The following is a 23,440-nucleotide window of genomic DNA, read 5'->3' as shown; positions in this document are numbered from 1 at the left end:
TGAAAAAAATAGGTAGATAATGTGAAACTTGTGAAAAAAGTGGTTTGAGTAAACTGAAATTGGAGAATGTACATAAGGGGAATAAACATTATTCGAAAATAACCGTTAGAGACAGAGTCTTTCTTTGAGTGCTTTTCCCATAGTGGCATGATAAATTTGTCAGGCCACCCAGCATGGCAAAACCCAAAATATGATGTTGCCATTGATACCTACCCTGCACAGTGCTTTTGTTAAAAAACAAAAAAAAAAAATCATTCCCAAACGTTATCTGTCTTGTAAGAAGTTTATGTGCGTTCAAAAATTCTTGTTGAATCGTGGAAAATAAACGACCTTAAAACTGCACTCTCACAAGCAACCTTAAAATAGGACCTCCTATTTCTTCGTGAAGGACGGGGCCACTTGTTTTGTGTCTGAACGGTTTTTACGTGGTCCACAGTTTATATGGAATTACGGGTGCGCCCCAGCGCATCAAAGTCTGTCCCGTCCCCCCTACTACCTATTTTCTCAAAATTTCTCCCCCTTTTCTTTCCTTCTCTCACTAAAACCCAACACAAAACAAGAAAAGGGTTTTAGCTTTTCCCTTTCTTTGCTTCTGCATGGATTCTGTAAGGCTTCGATTGGTATTCAATGATCATAAAACTATACTTGACAACTCTCAGAAAACCCTCGGTCTTAAACGATGTTGGTCACTTCTTAAACCAGAATTTGAAACCATTTCTGACTTCGAGTCTCATCTGATCCATACTTTCCAACTACACAAAACTTGCCCTAATGGCCTTCTCCTCTCTGTAAGTTGCTCTCTCTCTCTCTCTCTCTCTCAGGGTTTAGTTTATAGATATATATCTACGTGTGTGTTTGGGTAAATCTTTTGTAGACTGTCTATTTGATTTTATTGCTCAACGAGTTTTTTTTTTTTGCAGATGGATGGATTTGTTTTGCCCCATTTTGAATCAACCAACATTCTTAAAGATAAAGATATTATCAGGTCTGATTTGCGTTTATCTCATATGATCTTAATTTGCGGCTTCTTTATGTTGATGTATTTTGAATTTAATGTGTATTTATTGCGTGGAATGTTTCAATCAGAGTCAAGAAGAAAGTGCGGGAAGATGTTTTTAGGATACTTGATGATCAGGAGGAAGTTTATGAAGTTCTAGGAGACCAGAATGTACTTTCAGGGGTTAAACTTTTAGCTCTTGATGAGATTGAAAAGGAAAATAGGGGTTACAAAAGTGAAGAAGAAGACTCTAAATGTGATAGCCCTGGGAAGGATTTTGTTGTTGACAGAACTCCCCCGCTTGGCAAAGCTATCTCGAAGAAGCGGAAGTTATCGAAAAAAGTCCAGGGCACCAAGTATGGTTTTTAGTCTTACACTTAGATGTTTTCTGCACGAGTTACAGTTTATTTATGGTTTTATTGATGTATTTCTAAGCTGTGTGTAGGTACTGAATTGAGTTGTTGTTGGGTCCAATTTGCATGGCAGGAAGCGGATTAAATGTAATAGCCCTCAGAATGATGAAAGTGTACCAGCCGAGGATGCTGGAAATAATGTGAGTATGGAGCCAGAGGAAGGCGATAACAATAACACCGGGGTGTCATCTGGTAAATCATCTCAGAAAAAGAAAAGGTCTTCCAAGAAAACTGGCAAGTTGAAGAAAGTGAAGGCCAGTCAACTTGATGATACGATTAAAAAAACAATCGAGTCTATTGTCAGTGACGAGAGGTATAATACATGCTCTGTAGCTTCAGTGCTTGGCATGTTTCTTAGGTTATTCTCGTGAAGGCCTAGTTTGGCCAGCAGATATGTTACTGTGCACAAACTGGAACTATACGTCTTTTCACGTATTTGTGTTACTTCAAGCCTTACTGAAGTTGTTGATCAGGGATTCCGACATATTTGTCAGGAAGACTACTGGCACAACTTATTTGCATAGTTTGTTCAGCTTTGCCACATTTCAAAGTTGTTGCCGAAAATCTGCATTTTTCTGAATTATACTTCTAACGCGTAAGTTCATCATGTCATGTCCTTTTTACAGTGATGATCAACATCAGGAAAATGGTGCACAAAATCTGGAAAAGATTCGTACTTCCGAAGGCGTGAACAAGGTTTGATACCCCACCCGTCATTTTGCTCGGGGTTCATTTTACTTTATGTAGTTTTTAGTATATTGCATTGAGGAGTTTATTTATTCCCCTCATTGTATTCGTCATTTGGTTGTAATTTGTAATGTTACCTAATGCCATGCTTGGTTACTAAGTAGGAAGCAGGGGCGGAAGTACAGCCAGGCTTCCCCTGGCTGGAGCCACCCCCAAAATCAAAAAACGCCATTTTAACAAAGCCTAATTCTACTTGGATCACAAAACTCATAGGAATTTAAGGCTTAAGCTAGGGGTAAGAAAAAGGTCAAGCCCGGGGTAACGATAATTTCTAGTTCCGCCCCTGGTAGGAAGAAACGTGCTTTCTTGTGAATATAATTAAGGTTAACTTCAAAACAGATGTATGCTTTCTGATTAGTCGCTTTGTAAACTTATGAAGTATAACCTGAAACAGAATACAACTTTAGAATTCTCATTTCCTGCATAAATGTTGATTGATGTGATTAGAGACGTTGGCGAGGTCTGGTGTCATACAATGATAATGGATTTTGTGTTTCAGAAGTTCATTTCTGATTTTGCCGCAAGATGTGATTACATGCTCTAGTTTAGCCCTTGTTTCTCAGCTTTATTAATACAGTTTCACACTGTAAAGTTTACATGAGTTTAGGATTCGTCTCATGCTTACCCAATTGTTTTGTCAGTTGACTAGCAGAAGTTCTAGGCGTAAAAAGGCCAAAAGAAAGTGGAAGCAGGAACAGGCCATCTCAGTAAAGAATGAGGTATTTTTCTGAAACAAAAAAGTTCGTGCAATTGCATAGCCACTTTCTCATATCTTACATTCGCCACTTTCTCATACTTAAATGATGTATTTGCTCTGAGGGCACTCAATAATAATTTTTTAATGTTTGAACTATGGTTCCTTTATATTGATCGCTGCTACTTTTCTTACTTGCTTGCAGGCATTTCAGAGCCTTTTACCTGTGAAACCCGTGCAGACTAAACCTTCACAATCTTTACCTGTGAAAGTTACTTATAAAGAAGCTGAAATTGTTCCCGTAGTGGTTAAGCCAGGCCACATTCGTTTTGAACCCCTTGATGAAGGTCTGATCCCTATTCATGATTTGTAAAATAACACTATTATCGCTTATATTTTGGAAATTTAGAATCATGACTTGGTTTCACTGTAACAAGTGTACTGCTTTGGTGATGCAGATGAGGTGGCTCAGGGAATTCATAATCCTGAGGTATGGTCTGAGCCCATTGTATTTGTTTCTGGATTTCGCTACTCAGGATCCCATTTCTCTTCATTAACGGGAAGAACCCAAACTCGACTATGTAACATATAAATACCTGCATTTTGTGGTGACATGTCCGCCTGCAGAGTACATAGGGAGTATAAAGTCTAACCTGTAATAGGTTGTTAGAAGTCCATCTGCCGTGTGTCACTAGTACTGACTCGTTTGTTGTGATTATCTTCCCTGGTAACCTGGAATACCTGTAGCATCACCAGAGTAGTGGCTAGAATGCCTGGCCATTCAGTTACTTGGTTCAAAAAGTCACAAATTTGGTAACCATATCAATTTTGAGAAATCATGATTTAAGTTATTCTATCATCTCCTTGAAAATTCCTTCAGGAAAACTTCCAGTGGAATGGCGCCACCAACAAGAAGAAGGGACAGAAGTGGGGTCAAGAGAAAACTACAATGTCTAGAAGCAACAATTATAAAGATCCATGGGAGGAAGCTGTTGAGAAGCTTCCTTGTGAAAGGAAGCTTGTTCAAACTTCCATTGACTTTGAGAAGCTGAAGCCAGTATCGAGCTTCCCTAAGGTTCATTTTCGATGCCTTGACCTGCACAGTATACTTCAGATTTTCCAACATCAGAAATTATTTCAAACTCCTGCAGCATACTTTGTTCTAGCCAAATTAGCTAAACCATTACTTTCTTTCTTCAAAAGAAAAAGAATTATGGAATATCCATTCACTGCTTGGTTCATGTTAATGTTGTTCTTCACCTTGAAAGAACTAACTCTTCTCTGTTTAATTGCAGGAAGGTGATGTGGTCGCATATCGTGTGCTAGAGTTATCTTCGTCTTGGTGCCCGGAGCTTTCACCTTTTCGAGTACAAATTCTTCGTATTTGTGAATTATGCTAAAATACAGAACTTGTGTACATAACCACCCTTTTAACATGTTTGGAGTTTTCTATAGGTTGGAAAAGTATCATCATGTGACTCTGTGACCAATAGGGTTGTGCTGGTACCTGTTCCTGAGTATCCAATTGTTTCTGGCGAAATGGAAGAGACAGATGTACCACAAGTAGATGCCTCCTTGTACAATGATGATGGCTCTTTAGAGGTACTATTAGCATCATTTTTGATTCTTTAGAAATCAAATGCCATTGTAAGATTCTTCCCACTACTATAAGCATCTTAGTTGACAAAATTGCTTCAGAAACTGATATCCTTAGTTTGCCAGATTGAATTTGCATTACTTTCAGATGTGCGTATTCTCAACTCTGAAAGCTCGCATGCTCCAACTGAAGCTGCCAATAACCAGAATGAAGCTTCTGTAACTGCTAAAGAGGCAACATCAGGTTTTCGTGTAAATATTGACAACAGAGTCCGTAATAGTCAATTCTCAGGTATGTGAAGTCTTTGGGGACGAAGAGATCATTTCATTGATTATTACACTTGGAATCACGTCTAAAACTTGTTGATTTGTAACAATACATTTCATTGATCATTTCATTGATTATGCATGGCTATAATATTTGTAGAAAATGGAGGATCGGCAAATGCCTGGGAAGAAATTAGTCAGGCATTGAGCGATAAGAAGACACGGCTGTCAAAGAACAATGGCTGGAACAAAAAAGAGGGGTCGGAAAGAAGTTCATGGTGGACGTACAGGGCGATGAGAAGTACCGCTTTGGGCCCAACCATGACCAGATTGAGAGCTGGGAATGAGCTATCAGCTTGATATTTTTTGATCAGAGACAGGTTATATCTGGTAGTTGTCCATGTTGTATCTGGTAGTGGTTGTACATGCACTATGATCCTTGAGCATACCTATTCGTTAGACCACCTTGATGTTCTCTAATTGATCATGTAATCATATTTTCCGTTCAATCTTTGTTCAGTAGTAAAGGGGAATGCTTAATCTGCAGACCTGCGATGTTCTGCAGCCTTCTAGCTTGACATATTATAGAGAATGTCGGAACGAACTTGTATAATGAGCCGGATGGATGTTTAAAAACTTTCTTCTAGTCATTTTTTTCTTTTGTTCATTTTTTACTTCATAATCTGAACGGCAATACCTTAGGTATTGGAATTAGCTTCGTTAAACTCTACATTACAGATAAAGAAAGAGGAAATGTGCACCATTTGCTCCAAATTCTCAAATGCATCGCAGTATTGATTACAATTTACAGCATGCTTTATTTTATGTACAGACTACTATTCCTTCAATTGGTGGTTCATACATTCATCCATTGGTTCATCACACATGCAGGGAGAAAATATTTAGTAGCTCCACCCTACATGGGATGCTATCTCACCTGCAGCAAAAGGCTAAGGCCAGGATCCAACTTAGGTAAATTGGAACCTTAAGCTGTTAAACAGAATTATGCAAAAGACATCTGCTTTGACAACCTGTCTGTCACTACCTCGTCAGTTACAGGCAGCTCTCTACTGCTTGATGAACTGGATGTGGGAGATGTTCCAGAAATTGCCTGGTCTCTTCACCATCTCTTGTAATCTGTTCATTAGATCAATACTGAGATTACTACCCAGTCTATCAATTAGAAAGTACAAAACCACTAGAGAAGTCGAATATTCCACAGAACCCCAAAGGAAGACAGAGTACATCGACCAGGCACAAAGGAAAGACATCCGGCAGCTATAATAAAATATGTTTTCTTTGTGCAACATAGAGCAATGGGAAAAACTTAATGGATTCATTCATGTGAAAAGAAAGATATGCTTACATATAAGTAAAAATTTTGATACAGAAGTATGCTGCATCAAGGATTTTCACTTGCTTAATGCAGGAAAAAAGAATAACGCCGGGGTATAAGTTATTGCAGCTCTACCATGTTGACCGTCTAAATACTACATATGCTTAAATTAGAGATGCTATGCATACCTGCACCGGGGTATCCATCGGCAGTCCCATTTGAGCAAGGAATTTGTTGCCTACATTCTCCCAATGGAAGTGCTTATCTTCGTTCACAACATCACTTCCAATCATGGAACTCAGCACTTGGTCATATTGTGCATCTCTACCTACCCAGACATACAAAAATTTTGACTTCTGTTTTCCTGCATTTGCCTCGGGAGCTAGCAGGAGGAAAACTGATTTAGAATCAAGCAACCCATCATGAAACATATCGACCTTTTCAACGTTGGGCCAGCGATAGACAACCGGGTTTATAACATCTAAAACTTCAGTGACTAATTGTTCTGACACCGTACAATGTTTTCCTAGATGCTCATCTGCTATCCTAATTTTAATGTCATTTCCACTAACCAACTGCTTGGAATATGACGGCAATTCTCTTTTACATGGTTCATGAAAATCCTGACATTCAAATCCTTGGTTTACATTGCTCTCCATTACATTTTCATCTAAAGCTAAGTGTGAAAATGTCCATGATCTAACCATGGTTCTGGAAAGTTGTGGAGGCTCGTCAACCGGTGGCAACATCAGAGAAGGAGGAGTATTTCCTCTACGTTCTGCGATAGAGGATCCAAACCCTTTGAATGGATATGGAACAATTCTTGCTCGAGGAGTAGGCTTGACATCAAAAGGTTCTCTAGGTGATAACTGATAAGATAAAGATGAAGAGTCAGACCAGTTAGAAGAAGCCGGTGAAGTGGTAAAGAAACTGGAATGATCTGACAGTGAAGGTGAAGGCAAAGGTGATCGAGACTTGGAATTGGAGTCTGGACTTGAGTCTGAATAACTGTTGAATGAATTAGGCGATCTACAACGAGGGGAAGGTGACAAAGAAGGAGGATCTGTAGAAGGAACATAGAACTCCTCTTCTCTACAAGAATCCATCAACATTTCTGACTGAGAACTGTTAAAGGTAAATTGAGGTGCTGCAACAATTTCTTTCATGATACCATTAACAAATTTCTCTCTTATCCTGCCCCAACCACTTTCTCTAGCAGGCAAGCATGTCTCATTTCCAGTTCTCGACAGCGGACAAGGCGATACTACACCACCCGAGAGTGCCTTGTGAAAAATTTCAAAATCAGTATCATACTCAACCACCATCTTCTTGCCAACTCCAAACTCAGTTTTCACCACGTCATGATTCATTTCTTCGGACCAACCTCCATTAGCTTCTTTTTTGACCTTCAAAGCCTGATCCCTATCACCCAGAAAGAGAGGGTTACTAGCAAAAACATCCCAAAAGCTCGGTAGTTCCTTTCCCTCTTCTACAGTCAAAACTAAACCTTGAGCTCTCTCGTAACGAACAACTTGAAACGCAGATACTCTTGCATCATTTGCCATTACTTGGTTGCAATTAACCCCTACCCAGACATAAATACCTGATGGTACATGAATGATGAATGCACCACGAGAATCCAGCCCAAGAGGGCTAGGATAGTGTAGTACTTTGGGAACAAGATGGAGAGGGTCATACGATGAATGAGGAGCCATCCGGTACATCCTAAGAACCGAATTTGGGCTCGCTGGTACAGCGTGAACCCGCTTCTGACATTGAAGTAATTGGCAAGCAAATCCCATATTTGGATTCACAACACCCCTAGCAGCTTTCACAAGCTGAAATGCATTCTCAAAACTCTGCCCGTCTCTCCACATAAGATAAGCTATAGCCAATGAAGTGGATCTAGAAATTCCCTGGCAGCAATGAACGAGTACTCGTCCATTCTGCTCACGAACTTCTTCAAAGTAATCAAAGACATCATATAGTATACTAGTTATATCCTCAGATGGATTATCTTGTAACCACAAAGTCTTATAAACCAGATCTTCTTTGAAGTACTCAGGGCAAACAAAACCAACACAATTAAGTACATGAGTAATACCATTTTTCCGAAGAATTTCACGATTCTTAGCCACCGCTTCACTTCCTAAGTATATATGATCAGTAATTCTCGAACATTCTTTATCGAAAAACGCAAGTTTATCCTTCTTGAGCTGAAATTCCCTCTGTGGGTATCCCGAAACAGCCTTCTCAGGAGATTTCACTCCCCCCCGCCTTCCTCCAGGAGTAGGAGGATGAGGCCATTCACCAAGATCATCCGACCCCGCTTTCGGCCATTCTTCAACATTCCTCCGAGCAATTGACAAAGGCTGTAGCGGTGGAAGACATAACCTAGTTTTAGCCTGTGTTGTTCCAACCTTTGGTCTACTATTTGGAGAACGTTCAGACCATGAAGCAGACCTCCAGTAAGTTTTCCGAGGAGCAGTTATCCCGGAATTCGAATCCGAGGGGTTTCCATTTTGTTCTTCTCCTATCATTTCACTCACTAACCCAATTAAAATTTCACAAATAAAGTGAGACCCCCATGAAAGGATTCTTCCTAGAAAGACAGAAAAACGAAAATATCCTTGATTTCTGGGTGAAAATGGATCTTAAGTACCTAATAATAACTCAGTCTTGGTCTTAAATTGTTTGTTTACATGTCTCACCTAAAACCCTTTGACTGTCTAGAGTAAATAAATTCAACAACAAAGACCAAGTGAAACTCAACAATAACAAGTAGCACAACAAAGGAAGGAAAGGTGCAGAAATAGAAAGTTAAAAAGTCTAAAACAAGAAACAAAATTCTTGTGTGGTAGTTGAATAACCTGAACAAGGCTCCGGATCGTCTACACCCAAAACTTCTCTACAACTCTGCGCCTGCGAATGAACGGACGTCACGTGTTCGGTTTTCAACATACCAAGATCAGAAAAATTGAGTATATTAAAATTGTTAAAATTAAAAGATTCTCACGGAGATAAAAATGGAAAATGTTTATCCTCCCTCAAATATCTCCTCGCTCATACCGTACCAGATTTATGGTTATGGAAAATGTTCGAGTGTGTCAAATTGAAGGACTCTATACGCAGTGATCTCAACACATAACTCTCCTTTCTTAAATCACTCAAGTTTGATTTTATTGAAAGTGAAAACGAAGAGAGCAGCTACGTGATATGTTTGCTAAAACTCATCCTTCCGATTAATACTATGAACAGAAAAACCAATCACCCAAAGTCATTTGGTTGCAATGGAGGAGGCATAAAAGACTACCAGCCAAGGAGAGAAAGAACAAATATAGATAGCGAATGGAACATTTTAACTTATGGGTGTTGGTTATATAGTGGTAAGGAGTTCCTTCACTATAGTTATAGTAGCCAATTTCTACCAGGCTCCATATGTATTTAAAACTAAAACAAAACAATCATAGATTGAAAATGTTGAAGAAGAATGAAAAGTGTTCTTCAATTATTCTGAAGTCTACGATACAGTATGAGAGAGTTCAGGGAGGATAAACATTTTCCACTTTTATCTCCGGAAAATCTTTTAATTTTAACAACTTTAATATATTCAATTTTTCTGATTTTGGTACGTTGAAAACAGAACACGTGGCGTCAGTTCATTGGCAGGCGCAGAGTTTGCAGAGAAGTTTGGGCGTAGACGATCCGGAGCCCCTGAACAAACTATAACTTAATCCTTTCTCTTCTGGAAGAACGGGAATTAAATGAAACTAGTGTGTAACCCGTGCTACGCACCGGGGCGTCGATTGGTGTGGCAGGGCGAGCCCAAATGCCTTTGGAACATTTTAAAAAATTCTTAATTAATATATTATTTTTTAATTAATAAGAAAGTTTGATACCTTTGGGTATTCAATATATTGTGGAGATATCTAATTTATGTATGTAATATAATGTAATAATAAAAATAAATATTCTCATTATAATTACACTTGTGCACTAAGAAATAGTAAATCTTCTCATTCATAGTAAAACTATGAAAGAACAAAGTAAATCAGAAATGCTAATTTTACCGTAAAACCTGAGTTTTAAATCACGGTCACACGAAAGTCCTTGCAAATATGATTTGTAAAATTACGGTTTTCTAAAAAAAATTATATCTTGTTATGCAATTGAATATGATTTATAAAATTTTACGGTTTTCTACATCATTTTTCCCACTAACTAATACTATGTAAAAGTGCATTTGTGCAAGAAAATAACGAATATATATTTATTGTCATATGCCCAACTAAAACAATTATAACATCATATGTATAATCATTAGTTTGTTCCGTATGTTTAAAAAAAAATGAATCCAACATCAAAGATATTTAACAAATAAGCAACCAACCAAAACCCGAATTACCTGAACATGATTTTAAATGATAAAATTAGCAGATGATTGATTTGACCTTTTATTATTATTTCTGAGGACTTAGCATTTTGTTCAATGTCTTTTTCTAGGGGCATGTGGAGCCATTTGTTCAGTGCCTCTAAGTGCACTTCTTTTACACTCCTTCTACATATTAGTAACTACTCGGTTACCTGCATGGAGATCCAAAATATCCTTTACACAGAAGTATACCCACATTGAACTTATTTTATAATAAATTAAACTACACGGAAACAGAACATAAAGATCATAACCATTTAGTTACCTACACGGAGCTTTGAAATTTCCTCTAGCTTAGTAAAATTAAATTTATGCAGTGGGATATTCTCATCATCTTCAATAACCACAGTGATGCTTGTTTCATCGGTTAAGTGTACCCTCAGATTTCCAGGGACCAGTCTATAATTTCCATTGAAAATAGAAACCAAAAAGTTTTTCTCATAATTATTATATTTTGTTCCTTAACTATTGTAAATAGATGAAGGTGGTTAGACGATGTCAAATGTATACCATAATCGAATACCTAAAGAGAACTATTTTCCTATAAAAAAAGTAAATTCCCATATTTCAAGACCTTAAAAGATCTTGGTTCCTACAATTAGGAAACATATTTAATAAGTACGGTTATTAACTTTGTCTCAAACTGGGAAACCAATAGATTTCCATTTAAAACATCAAATTAACCAAAACAACAATATTTTTTGTATTTTTATAAAGACTCAAGTTAAGGTATACAAACATCAAAATAACCAAAATAATTCTCCAACATCTCTAAGCACTTGCTAAAAAAATAAAGTAGAACCTTTTGTCTCATGTCAAAGAAAGTTTCAAGTTATAAAAAGAAAAAAAAATGAAAAAGAAAGCAGTAAATATATCAAAGCACATATATAAATACAGAAGAATACTTAACAACGAATTGAGATTATATTTAGTGTATGCAACAACCTGGATTGTGACACTCGCATTCCATTTAAGAGAACATCCTTGCATCTTAGATAGCCAAACACGAAAAGATAATTAGTAGCATGTCATTACTATTGTTGTTAGGGTATTTCTTTAATGAGGAAAACGTGTTAGTCTTATTGGGAAATAGACGATTGTAATGCGTGGAAGTAATGTACCCAAGAATGCATCTTTCATACAGCTCAAAAGGATATAGAAATCAATCAGGTTAAGCTTAAAAGGATATGAAAATCAATCAGTAATTATGGAAGCAAAATGATAGAGATATATGATAAAAATAAATCTTCTCATTACTAATTAAAAAGCCTGCGAGTATCAGATCCCATGGAGAACTTTGGTTTTAAAGCCATATTTGAGAAATAAATATCGATGCTTAAGTGCTATCCCATAGAATAAAGGGGATCCACCCCACTGGGATTTATCAGTTTTTTTTTCTACGATTTATGTATAGTCCGTTAAAGGAAATATCTGGTAAGGCTAATTTGTTGTCATGTACTTCCACATCTTTTTGAACTTATTTTCTGAATTCTCCGAAGATGATTTTCTTGAACTTTAGTTTATGAATTTCCCAAAGATGATTTTCTTGCAGAGAAAAGGGTTTACCCGTGTAACAAAAATCATATAGTCCTCTAGTACATATTTTGAAAATATAGCTCAATTGTGGTTATTACATTACTTATTTATTTTATAAATGGGGGACAATACATAATTCTTTGTTATAATTATTTCGGTGGCGGCCAGAAATCTAAACCGAAGGGGGCTAAAATAAAAAACTTAAACATGGATGGACTAAATGAAAGATATAAGTTTAGCTAAGTACAACATGTAAGAATAAATCATGGCTTTTTAGTTCTTTGTTGTAATTCCTGTTAAGTGGGGCTAGAGCAGGGTAAGTCAACCTCTAGCTCGTCCACCACTGACCATTGTGATGGCATTAGAATCTAAGTTAATGTTTCTTTTGTCTTGCACTATTTAACATCCTCAAGCAAGATATGAGCACGTGAACAACATCAGATTAACACACATTCGTAGTAATTGTAATTCTCCCGTTTGCGAGTTGGAAGACTCGAATACCCTGTTGACCCTTTCTCCAATTTCTGTGCCAGGTAAAGGTGTAGGTATCCAAATTATTGTGTGCCTCAATTCTGCTAAGTATTCTGCCTGAGGTGGATTGTGATCTCTCTCGAGTCTCGATTCCCTGGACGCTTTCTAACCAAATCTTATCTGTATATTTTCTTAATCACATTCATAAATCTTATCTGTATATTTTCTTAATCACATTCATATTTTGGTTCATTCTAATGATGAAGCCAAGGATTGACTAACCCTGGCTCCTGACCCCTTAAAATTGGCAAAACCAGAAGGAAAAAAAACCTTAACTTTATCTAGTATTTTATAATTAGTCCACCTAATGTTTACATTTAGTCCACCAAAAATATCCACATTTTATGTTTTTTTTTTAGTCCCCCTTATTTTCAAAGTCTAGCATCACCAATGGACTTCATTCACCACATGCATCAGTTGTTAGACGTGTCAGTCGGCTATCCGTACAAAAACCCAAAGCCAAAGGGAAGTATATACCATCATGTGGGAACTCTTAGGCCTTAGCTTTTCCAACCTTCACCTTCCAACTTTCACCATTCCCATAGTCCATACCCAGATTTTTGATAGACCAAGAGAGGAGCAATCCTGGTATTAGGTATGTATTAGATGCAACCACTGAAGGATTAATCAATATAATATGGAGCACAAAACAAAATCTAACTTGGTGACATATTGAGCAACCTTTGGCCCAATATATTAGTTTTTTGCAAAACTGTTACTACACACCGTCTTTGAAAAAATAAAATAATGGGACTATATATGGGACAGTTTAAACACATATCCTTTCTAAGCTACAAAAACGTACTGCAGGCTTATAATTATTAGCTGCGTTTTGGAAGCTCGTTGAATTCCACCTGCACCGAGAAACCGCAAGGGCGACATTTAATTCATATTGATCTCTCTTGGTTTGGTATATATGTTCATGGTCCCGACTGAATGAATTATGATCATAGTTTTGTCTTTATTGTACATTTGATTGCATGTCATCTTCAGATCTAGTCATTACAATGTGGTAGATATCATTGTCAATTTGCTCGGCTACATGGGAGTTTTGGGGACATAAGTCATCACCAGGTTGGTTCAATCCTTGCCGAGGTATGATTGACGAAAACAGTGGATACCACCTAGAAATAGCTTCGGCTTCATTTCTTTTCTTCTCATCGGCTTCTCATCTTTTCTTATTCTTCTCCATATGCCTGGAAACAAATAATTCACTATCAAGATGGTGAGTCATTGAGCATAAAAAAGGTTGTCGACAAAATTCTGCCTAAATCACTTTATAATTCCTCCTGCACTCCTAAGGATCAACTAAGGATCAACATAGCCTTAGGTTAGGTGTACAGTTTTATACAGGAGACACTTCTCGGACCATACATCTACTTGACCACGTTCGTTCTGAAAGTAAAATTCTGATAGTTATATACACAAATGCATGATCATAGTCACAGCAAGCACTCCACGTATAATAACAATGAGTATTTCATATGATATGTAGATATACAAAAATGTGATGTATTCGTAGAAATAAAAATCGTCTACTCCATCCAAATTAATGTACTAACAAAAGGATCAAAAATAGCTATATTTTTATTTTCAAAAATTAAATAGGAAAATCATATTATGGAAGTATAAAACTTCCAAATGTGCCATTATATGATGAATGACCATATATATATGAAAGAAGTGACAGTACCTTACTATGAAAATTCCAACTGTACGCTTATGAAAATTCCAACTGTCCGCTTAACAAATGTATTGATATTGTCCTCTTCATGAAGAATGATATAGTTAAGTCAGCAAAGTGCACGGTGTCTTGTATAATGAAAAGGAATTAGAAAGAAATAGTGTGGAAACAAACCTTCATGAAGAGAGGAGCACGATTAGACTAAGTTTAAGAGCATGAGTAAAAAAGACTATTAAAATTTAACAACCCTAAGAAAATAGAAAATCCAGAGAAAATGCATAATTAACCACTGCATATCGACAAAAGGCTTGTGTAAATTCAGGTTGGTTGTAGCAAGGGGTAAATCGTTGCTCTAATTGTATTATGAATGTCCAATATGAATGTAGTTTCGGTTGTATTATCAATGAATTTAGTTTCAGAAAATCATTGCTTTAACTTCGAAGTTATGAGTTAAACAGTCCTGACTTGAGTCACTTCAACCATACATTATCCAACAATGTACTGCGCATATACTGCATTAGAACCACGACAGTAGTAGATGCACCAAGTGTTAAACCTTTGACAATGAAGGCTAAGTAAAAAACTGTATATAAAATTGGAATTCTTTTGTTACCTTCTCGGTAAAAGTTGGAGAAAATATATCTCTAGAGACGTCTTTTTGTCAAGACCATTAATAATTAGATAATTAAACATTCTTGGAAAGTAATATAGCTTTGTCTAGTTGACAAAGAAAGAAAATTTTGGATAGTACAACATCAGCGTTATTGTGCAGGATCAAGCTTCTGGTGAAACAAAGTTGAAAATTGGAGCATCTGATAAAAAGAATCACTCTACATATGTACATATAACCCATGAAGCCGCATGGTATGATATTTGCATACTCGCAATGGTTCAAATATCAGGCAGTTTAGGCTTGAACTGCATTTTATCATCTATGCTTATTTCTGGGTATTTCATTTTCACAGTTCATTACTGCTGCCTGCCATGTCTAGGAAACAACATTTGGCAATCTCCGACTAACCAAAAAAAAATAAAAAATATTGGACTGAACAACAAAACCAAAACAGAAAATATCATCAACTAAGAAGAATCAAAGAAATCAGAAGGTGGTGGATGAAAGAAAATCACAAAACTGGACAAACCGTGATCATACTAATCTGTTGTCTTGATAGTAGATAGTTTCACCTTTCTATATGCCCGCTTACGAATTCCTCATAGCAATTGCTGGGCCAGTTAGCAGACTTGATTCAAAGTGCGAAACATTTCTTTCACCACATGAGATCACTGAACGATGTATGAACTACTCCTGGAGGTGGGTTTTCTACATATACATATTTCACTATTATTCCACGTTCTTAAGGTGACATGAACAATTATTAATTAATTTATGCTATAGTCCTTAAAAGTTGCTCTCAGATTTACGGATTCGCAGGGGGCCTCAGTCTCTACTTCTTTTTATGACTTCCATTTTTCGATCCCGGCCCGGTGACCAATCAGAGACTTTAGTGACTCGAGCGTATGCGAGAGGCTCAAAGAGACTCGATCGACTGCCAAGGAGAGGGACGTCCTTAAAAGTTGCTTTTTGGTCTTTTAAAGTACTTAATATGATTTGATGTTATCTCTATTCGGAACACAATCTGGAACAGATCAACCCGAGGTAAACTTGAATAGTGAAGTCACGTTGCATTGATCCATGTCTTAGAGTTTATCCATCCTATAACTAAATCAATTTTAAACCCAAAGAAACTTGAATGAAATTGAAATCAATTTTAATACTAACATAATCATCAAAACAGCTTGCACAAAATTACGTGGCTAACCCACTTTTCAGCCCACCCCAAATCCCAAGATCAACCCCACGGATGATGTGGCAATGATTTTTCTAATTTTTGGTTTTCTCTTTCTTTCTGACGTATTTTTCTTTCTGTTTTGTTTTTGGTTTTTAATCGGCAATCCAGGAAAAAAAGTAAACTTTTTTTCCCCTCAACTCTCTCTCAGTTACTGCACCAACCTATATATCATAACTTGAAACCAACAAAGAAGAAGAACAACTAACCAACAGGTAATTTGTATCCAACTTCTTATAAGATTAACGAAAGATTGAACATGATTTGTTTTTCACGAATCATAAGAAAATAATAAAAAAATAAGGGTTTAAAAATAGAATTATGGTATGTAGGGTTTGAAAAAGTATTATCAATAGTAATCTTTTCTATGTTTTTGATTATTTTGGGACGGCACCTCAATGAAACGTTCATGGTTTTGGTTACTATTGATAATGCAACTGGAGTTGGAATTCAATTTTGAATAGTTCATCATGCATGCATTAACTGATCTTAATTCCCTGTCCCTTCCATAGTTTTACAATAGTATCTAGAGGTTTTTCATACGCTAATGCATTTGTAAGACTAGAACCTTATGTTTAAGTAAAAATCATTTGCATCTCTCAATTAGGGATTCAATGGTCGTGCATCTTATTTTCTTTAATTTCTTCAAGTTATGTCGAATCTGTGCTATATAGTACCAAGACTAGTGTAAATGGTTTCATATCCAAATATCATTGGTTTTGAATTGCCATTGTGGCTATAAATAAATTAAGTAAAAAAGAAGTTTAGTGGACGGTTGATAGCTTACTCAAGTTATTTAGTATATGTATAGCTTTAATTTTTGAATCTAACTTGACCATAAATTTATGTTTATGATATATGCAGTCATGAATGGAAACGAATTGGAGAGTGAGGAACCTGAAAAGTCTGGCAATGTATTGGATGATGATAGTAACCATGATGATCAAATAGTAGAGCCGAAACTTGGTATGATGTTTGAAAGTGCTGATGAATTATTTGAATTTTATAATAACTATGCATACAGGAAAGAATTTTCTATTAAGAAACGAACATGTAAAAAGGAAAATGGAGTACTAGTACATGTAAGTTATACTTGTTCCAAAGAGGGGAAGAATATTACAGCTTCAAACACTCCGTTAAATCTCCCTCCAACACAAAAGACTGGTTGCAAAGCCAAAATATCAGCGAGATTGTGTGCAGATGATAAATGGATGATTAGCATTATTTCTCTTCAACATAACCATTTGAACAGTCCATCAAAAGCTCGACATTTGAGAGGCCACAAAAGAATCAACACGACAGCAAAGAAAAGAGTCTTATTAAACGACAAAGCAGGAATCAGGATGTGTAAGACCTATGGTGCATTAGCGGTTGAAGGTGGTGGCTATGAAAACCTCCCATATGATGAAAAAACTCTAAGGAACATGATTGTTAGAGAAAAAGTTTTAGAACTTGGAGAAGGAGATGCTACAGCACTTTTGGATCACTTTACAAACATGCAAAATAAGGATCCAAATTTCTTCTACAGGCTGGACATAGACGGAGAAGGCCGTTTGAAAAATGTGTTTTGGGCTGATAACAAATATAGAGAAGCTTACAAAGAATTTGGTGAAGTTGTCACCTTCGACACCACATACTTGACAAACAAGTATGACATGCCTTTTGCTCCGTTTGTTGGGGTTAATCATCACGGACAATCAATTTTATTTGGATGTGGGTTGCTTTCTAATGAGGAGAAAGAAACTTTTGCTTGGTTATTCAAAGCGTGGCTCGACTGTATGAATGGAGTTGCTCCAGGTGGTATAATTACAGACCAAGCTGGTGCTATGAAAATTGCCATTGAGCTAGTTTTCAAGGATACCAAGCATCGATGGTGTTTGTGGCATATAATGAAGAAAATACCAGAAAAGCTAAGGAGGTATGATAACTACGTAAGGATTAAATCTAGGATGAAAAAAGCTATCTATGATTCACAGTGTCCTGCTGAATTTGAAGAACGTTGGAGTGAAATGTTGGAAAAGTATGAAATCTTGAAACAAAATAAATGGCTGAGCAAACTATATAGGGAGAAAGATCGATGGGTACCTTGTTTTGTGAAGACCACATTTTGGGCTGGGATATCCACTACACAACGATCTGAGAGTATGAATGCATTTTTCGACGGGTATGTTCATTCAAGAACATCTCTGAAGCAATTTGTTGAAAAATTTGATAATGCATTGAGATACAAAAAAGAAAAGGAGCTTAAAACAGATGCTAGATCGTTTTCTAAAACTATCCCAACCTCAACCATGGAGAAGTGCACATTTACCCAATGTCGCACCTACATACGACGATTCTGCCATTTCTTTGCAAACAAATTTGAGTGGCTGGTTTACTCAAAAGAAAAATTAGTTATGTTTGAAAATCTGAAATTTGACGTTTTTATGTTGTTTGACAATAAGTTTAATCACAGACCAGTTTAAAATTGACGTTTTTATGTTTTCTGACAATGGGTTTAATCACATACCTCTTTTAATTTTCATTAGGTATTTATAATGTGGTACCAGAATCAATCCTATTTTGAATTGTTAACTGTTTATGATACTATTTCAGTTATTTAAAATTGTTAAATCTTATTGTTGTTCTACTAGTGAGAGTTAGTCTAGAATTTGGATGTGAATCTACACAGAATTTTATCGACGTGAATCTACAAGACGATGGATAAAGAAATTGCATACAGAAAGAATGAAATGTGCAGTAATCTTATTTTGAACAGTTTAGAGAATCAGACGTGAATCGAACACGCAACCTTCTGACAGAGTCAGATGCGCTACCATTGCGCCACAAATTCATACTGGAGTCAGGCGTTTGTGAAGCGACAAATGAGTAAGAGCGGACATGATGTTTTACCTCTGTTAGAGACAAGCTGTCGATGTTAAGTAACCGCGTTAGAGACTCGCCAGCCTGGAAAGCAAGTACCTGACTCTGTTATACACAGGGAAACATAGAATATAAGTAACTATCCCAAACTAAAGTAGACAAACCAAACCATTGATATGCACATTCGAAACCTAAAACCAAATGTAAAAAGCTTGGAAGATGAGAGATATCTCTAATGCGTGTAATAAAATAGACTAAGAAACCATCAAAAAGTCAGATGAAGACGGAATATTACCAGTACAGACAGTGACTTGAGAAGCATTATAGTTCAATCTCTCTGGACTGTGGTCTGCCTCTCCCTGTCCTTGGTGAGGAGTGACTGAGAGTTGGTTCCAGTCTAGAGACACGCACTTCTCCTGAACAAAACTGCCAACTTTGTGAATCTGTATAGAATCTAAGGTAAATATCAGATATGCATGAACAAAACTTCCAACTATGCCTCAAAAAAGAAAAAGAAAAAAAAGAACTGCCAACTTTGTGTCAAATCAGTATGCAGTAATTTTCACAGGAAGACCGTTCTTACAATTGTGAGTTGTGTGACTAAGATGATATTCCCAAAAATGAAAACTTCAGTGCAGTCCTGTATATCAGTTGTAAACTACTAACTGGTTTAATCTAGAGTGGTGAACATATTTTCTTTCCATAATGGAAGAACAAAACATACGAAGAAAGAGACAGATAATTGTTCTTGTATTTCCATCTTTGTACAGTGTATTGACTGATTAGTTAACATATCTACAAATGCCGACGACATCAGTATTATATCATAATTAACTACTACATACTTAAAATTCAGTTAACCCAAATTGTGCACGACATATTAATAATCAATAAGTTTGTGCAAATTAAAATTGAATATCAATTGTTATCATCCAAGCAAAACAACAAACTTACCAGAAGAAATAACTTTCAAATCCATCTTCCACTATCTCTCTCGACATCTAGTTGAAAATTCTACTCGCTTGTCCCTTGTGATAGAGCTTATTGTACAATAATCAACCAAAGAAATCATAAAATTAAGAACCAAGCAGAATCTAAGTGGAAGAAATTACTCAATACCGAAAATTGCATACAGCAATAAAAATCCACCACCAGACATGCATATAGCAATAATTTTTTTCCCTCGACCCATCATCTTACCTGTAATTTACAAATTAATATACCCAATTAATTATAAGAAATCCCCAAAGTTTCACAAATTTAAGTTACATTGGGATTGACTGTTGATTATAAACCAAACACCCAAGATCAACACATTCTGAATCTCTAATTTCACAAATGTAAGCTTATATTTGTCTTTCATCCTAGAATACAATTTTCATAAACAGTGTATAATATTGTATCAAGTATTGGTACTCATAGAAACAAATCCGGAATCTGATAAAAGATTGTACCTTTTTTTTTGTGAAGTGAGACGATGTGCTTCAGAAGATGAGTCTGAGCATGGGTAATCTCAGTTAACGCTTACTCCCTCGGGAGGATGTGAAAATTTTTAGAATTTGGAGAAGGTCGATGGAGGAGGAGGAAACTGTGGAGGAAAAAAAAAAGAAAAAAAGAAGGAGATTAAAATTAAAACACGTCAGGAAATAAAGAGAAACAACTGAAAGTAGCCAGGTCACCGCCACATCACCCGTGGGATTGACTGTGGGATTTTAGGTGGGCTGAAAAGAATTATTGCTCTACTTCTTTTTATGACTTTCACTTCTCGATCCCGGCCCGATGACCAACCAGGGACTTTAGTGACTCGAGCGTATGCGAGAGGCTCAAAGAGACTCGATCGACTGCCAAGGAGAGGGACGTCCTTAAAAGTTGCTCTCTTTGGTCTTTTAAAGTAATTAATATGATTTGATGTTATCTCTATTCGGAACACAATCTGGAACAGATCAACCCAAGGTAAACTTGAATAGTGAAGTCACGTTGCATTAATCCATGTCTTAGAGTTTATCCATCCTATAACTAAATCAATTTTAAACCCAAAGAAACTTGAATGAAATTGAAATCAATTTTAATACTAACATAATCATCAAAACAGCTTGCACAAAATTATGTGGCTAACCCCAATATCAGCAAAAGAGCTTGCACCATAGCAAAAACCCAAAAGCGCCGTTGGACCTGATCGCAAAGCGAAATTAAAATATCCGTCAATTTTGCCGTGAACACAGATTTCGAGGTATTATATAATCTTCTCTTTCTTTAAAGATATGGTTATTCAACCCCAAAATCATGGAGATATAAATCTACCTAAGCAAGTAAGATTCCTTCGATTAGGTTCTGTAGTATCACCATCCAATTTCCCAAAGTTTTATTATACTGAAACACCAGGCAAAAGTAAAAAAACAGATATCATATCACTTGCTTAAATTTTTTTTTATTATACTGGATTTTTAAACAGATAGCTTTGCTTAAAAATGGTTATCTAGGAAAAAGTACATATGACAAAATGGTTGTTTTTGACATGTTTATTCATCAATAAAAGATGTTGTTTTTAAAAAATACTGAGTTGAGATATACACAAAACTGCGACCATATTATCCAAAACTCATAACATTGCTGAGATGGAAGAATATAGATACCAGTATTGTCAATTATCTGAATCTCTTAAAACAACAAAACAACTGTAATCATTGAGACATTCTCAGAGGATGTTATATATCCGTTATTCACGGACCGTTTCACGTCAGAGCAATTCTCAAAGTAATTGAAACTTTTCATGAATTTCGTCACTAGGTGAAGATAAACTTGATCAAAGCGAAACGCTTTACCAACACACGATTTCGAGAAAAAGATAAGTAGTGCATACTCAGCTCGAAATGTCAAATGTGTATGATCCAGTCTATATAGCATACGACTTTTTGTCTCATAAGAAGTAGGAGATAGAATAGATAGACTTTTGAGTGATAGATAAGTTCAAGTCTCCACATACCTTTTTGTTGATGAAGTTCCACGGTTCCTTGAGTAGATCTTCGTCGCTGTATGATGAATCGCCATGAAGTCCTTGAGCTCAACTACACTTTTCTATCCTAGTCCGAGACTTAGCTATAATAGACTAGAAATCAAGACTCATAGTTTTGATCACTACATTGACAAACATGCTTGATATAGCAACGCATGCGAGGTCGAACGAGCTAAGCTCTAACAATATGAACCCAAATCGGCGGATCCAACCCAATCCGGAGTTCAAGTAATTCGGAAGTATTATTGGATTCGGACGATTCGGTTCGTTTCGCGAATCATTCCCGAATGATTTTTCAAATTGCTAACTACGGTCTGCACTAATAAACATGTCAGGATGTAGTTCCTAGGGTGAGTATATGAACCCAAATCGGCGGCTCCAACCCAATCCTCCCGTATTTTGGCGGGTGGACACCCAACCCGTCCATGTATAGATGCATTCTTGAAATCCACTAAATAATGGGTTGGGTGAGGTTGAGAGCCTACAAATCTATTGGTCACCTGCACCCGCTAAGATTAAGGGTAAATGAGGAAAATTGAAAATATTTAGGGGAATTCAAGTATATTGTTGAATATATAGATAATCTTCATTAGAAGCGAAGTGAAGCAGCAGTCGCACCTGAAGTGAAGTGAAGTGAATTAGCAGTATAAGTTGAATCTAACCTTGTTTCTATAATATTTTTCTTGGACCTGTTGTATCTATACTGGTCTTCCATTCCCATAAACCAGTACCATATGATAATATCTTTATGTACATTCTTTCTGGTTTAAGTAGTGAATATTCTCACTTTGTTATTACTGTTCAAAATAGAGAAGTACCTCTTTCGTTTTCTGAATTACGATCTAGACTAATCAATCACGAGCAATGGCTCAGAGAACAGGAGAATGGAGCCTTTGCTCCTTTAGTTATTGACCCTAGTAATTCATTTAAATTTTAAGAAACCACAAACCTTATCTGGTTCTTACTCTCAAAAGCCAACTGGTTCTTTTGGTAATCATTCTACTTCTGGATCTTCTACGTTTACCTTTAACAAAGGAAAGTTCAACCCATTGGTAAAGAAAACTGTAGATTATAATGCAATCACTTGTCATATTTGTAACAAAGGAGGACATTTTGCAAATATCTGGTTCTTACTCTCAAAAGCCAACTGGTTGTTTTGGTAATCCTTTTACTTCTGGATCTTCTATATTTACCTTTAAGAAAGGAGAGTTCAACCCATTGGTAAACCAAATTGTAGATTATAGTGCGAAAACTTGTCATATTTGTAACAAATGAGGACATTTTTCAAATGGGTGCAGATTTAGGTATGTTGTTTCAAAGAATAACAATCCACCTTTGCAGAAGGCTTTTACAGGAATGAATATTTGTTCTCCTACTCTTAATCTATGGACTCATGCTGAATATTTGCTTCATACTTCTGAACCTGGTAAAGCATCTACTTCAACTGGTCACTGGAGCTCCAATGAGAATTGACCAATCTGGATT

At 36.4% G+C, this 23,440-nt stretch overlaps 3 protein-coding genes and 1 non-coding gene across 5 annotated transcripts; 2 read left to right on the top strand and 2 right to left on the bottom strand.

Annotated features, from left to right (window-relative positions):
- Positions 1-483: 483 nt before the first annotated feature.
- LOC113282378 (coilin-like) lies at positions 484-5,381 on the top strand. Of its 2 annotated transcripts, none has more exons than XR_003326865.1 (13): positions 484-788; positions 921-985; positions 1,087-1,353; positions 1,484-1,723; positions 2,037-2,106; positions 2,799-2,876; positions 3,057-3,198; positions 3,310-3,341; positions 3,732-3,926; positions 4,147-4,218; positions 4,307-4,453; positions 4,596-4,739; positions 4,875-5,381. XR_003326865.1 is itself a non-coding variant. In XM_026531366.1 (13 exons), the coding sequence occupies exons 1-13, from the start codon at positions 597-599 to the stop codon at positions 5,072-5,074; spliced, it is 1,866 nt and encodes a 621-aa protein (XP_026387151.1). In that variant the 5' UTR covers positions 484-596; the 3' UTR covers positions 5,075-5,381. The 2 variants fall into 2 exon arrangements, 1 of the variants encoding a protein (XP_026387151.1); XM_026531366.1 differs by having other exon boundaries at positions 4,574-4,739.
- Positions 5,382-5,459: 78 nt separating this feature from the next.
- On the bottom strand, positions 5,460-8,830 carry LOC113282377 (protein-tyrosine-phosphatase MKP1-like). Its single transcript, XM_026531365.1, has 2 exons — positions 6,239-8,830; positions 5,460-5,851 (listed from the first exon to the last, which is right to left on the bottom strand). Exons 1-2 carry the CDS (start codon positions 8,588-8,590, stop codon positions 5,768-5,770), a joined length of 2,436 nt encoding a protein of 811 aa, XP_026387150.1. The 5' UTR covers positions 8,591-8,830; the 3' UTR covers positions 5,460-5,767.
- An 8,116-nt stretch (positions 8,831-16,946) lies between these two features.
- Positions 16,947-18,545, top strand: LOC113279427 (protein FAR1-RELATED SEQUENCE 5-like). Its single transcript, XM_026528123.1, has one exon. The coding sequence runs from the start codon at positions 16,947-16,949 to the stop codon at positions 18,543-18,545; it is 1,599 nt and encodes a 532-aa protein (XP_026383908.1).
- A 298-nt stretch (positions 18,546-18,843) lies between these two features.
- Positions 18,844-18,913, bottom strand: TRNAR-UCU. Its single transcript has one exon. It is a non-coding gene; the product is annotated as a tRNA-Arg (tRNA).
- Between the last annotated feature and the right edge of the window lie 4,527 nt (positions 18,914-23,440).

Source organism: Papaver somniferum, chromosome 5 (genome assembly GCF_003573695.1).
Source record: "Papaver somniferum cultivar HN1 chromosome 5, ASM357369v1, whole genome shotgun sequence".
In the NCBI taxonomy this organism is placed as follows: domain Eukaryota; kingdom Viridiplantae; phylum Streptophyta; class Magnoliopsida; order Ranunculales; family Papaveraceae; genus Papaver; species Papaver somniferum.
The sequence above is the reverse complement of the archived record's forward strand: the minus strand, read 5'-3'. Positions and strand labels throughout refer to the sequence as shown.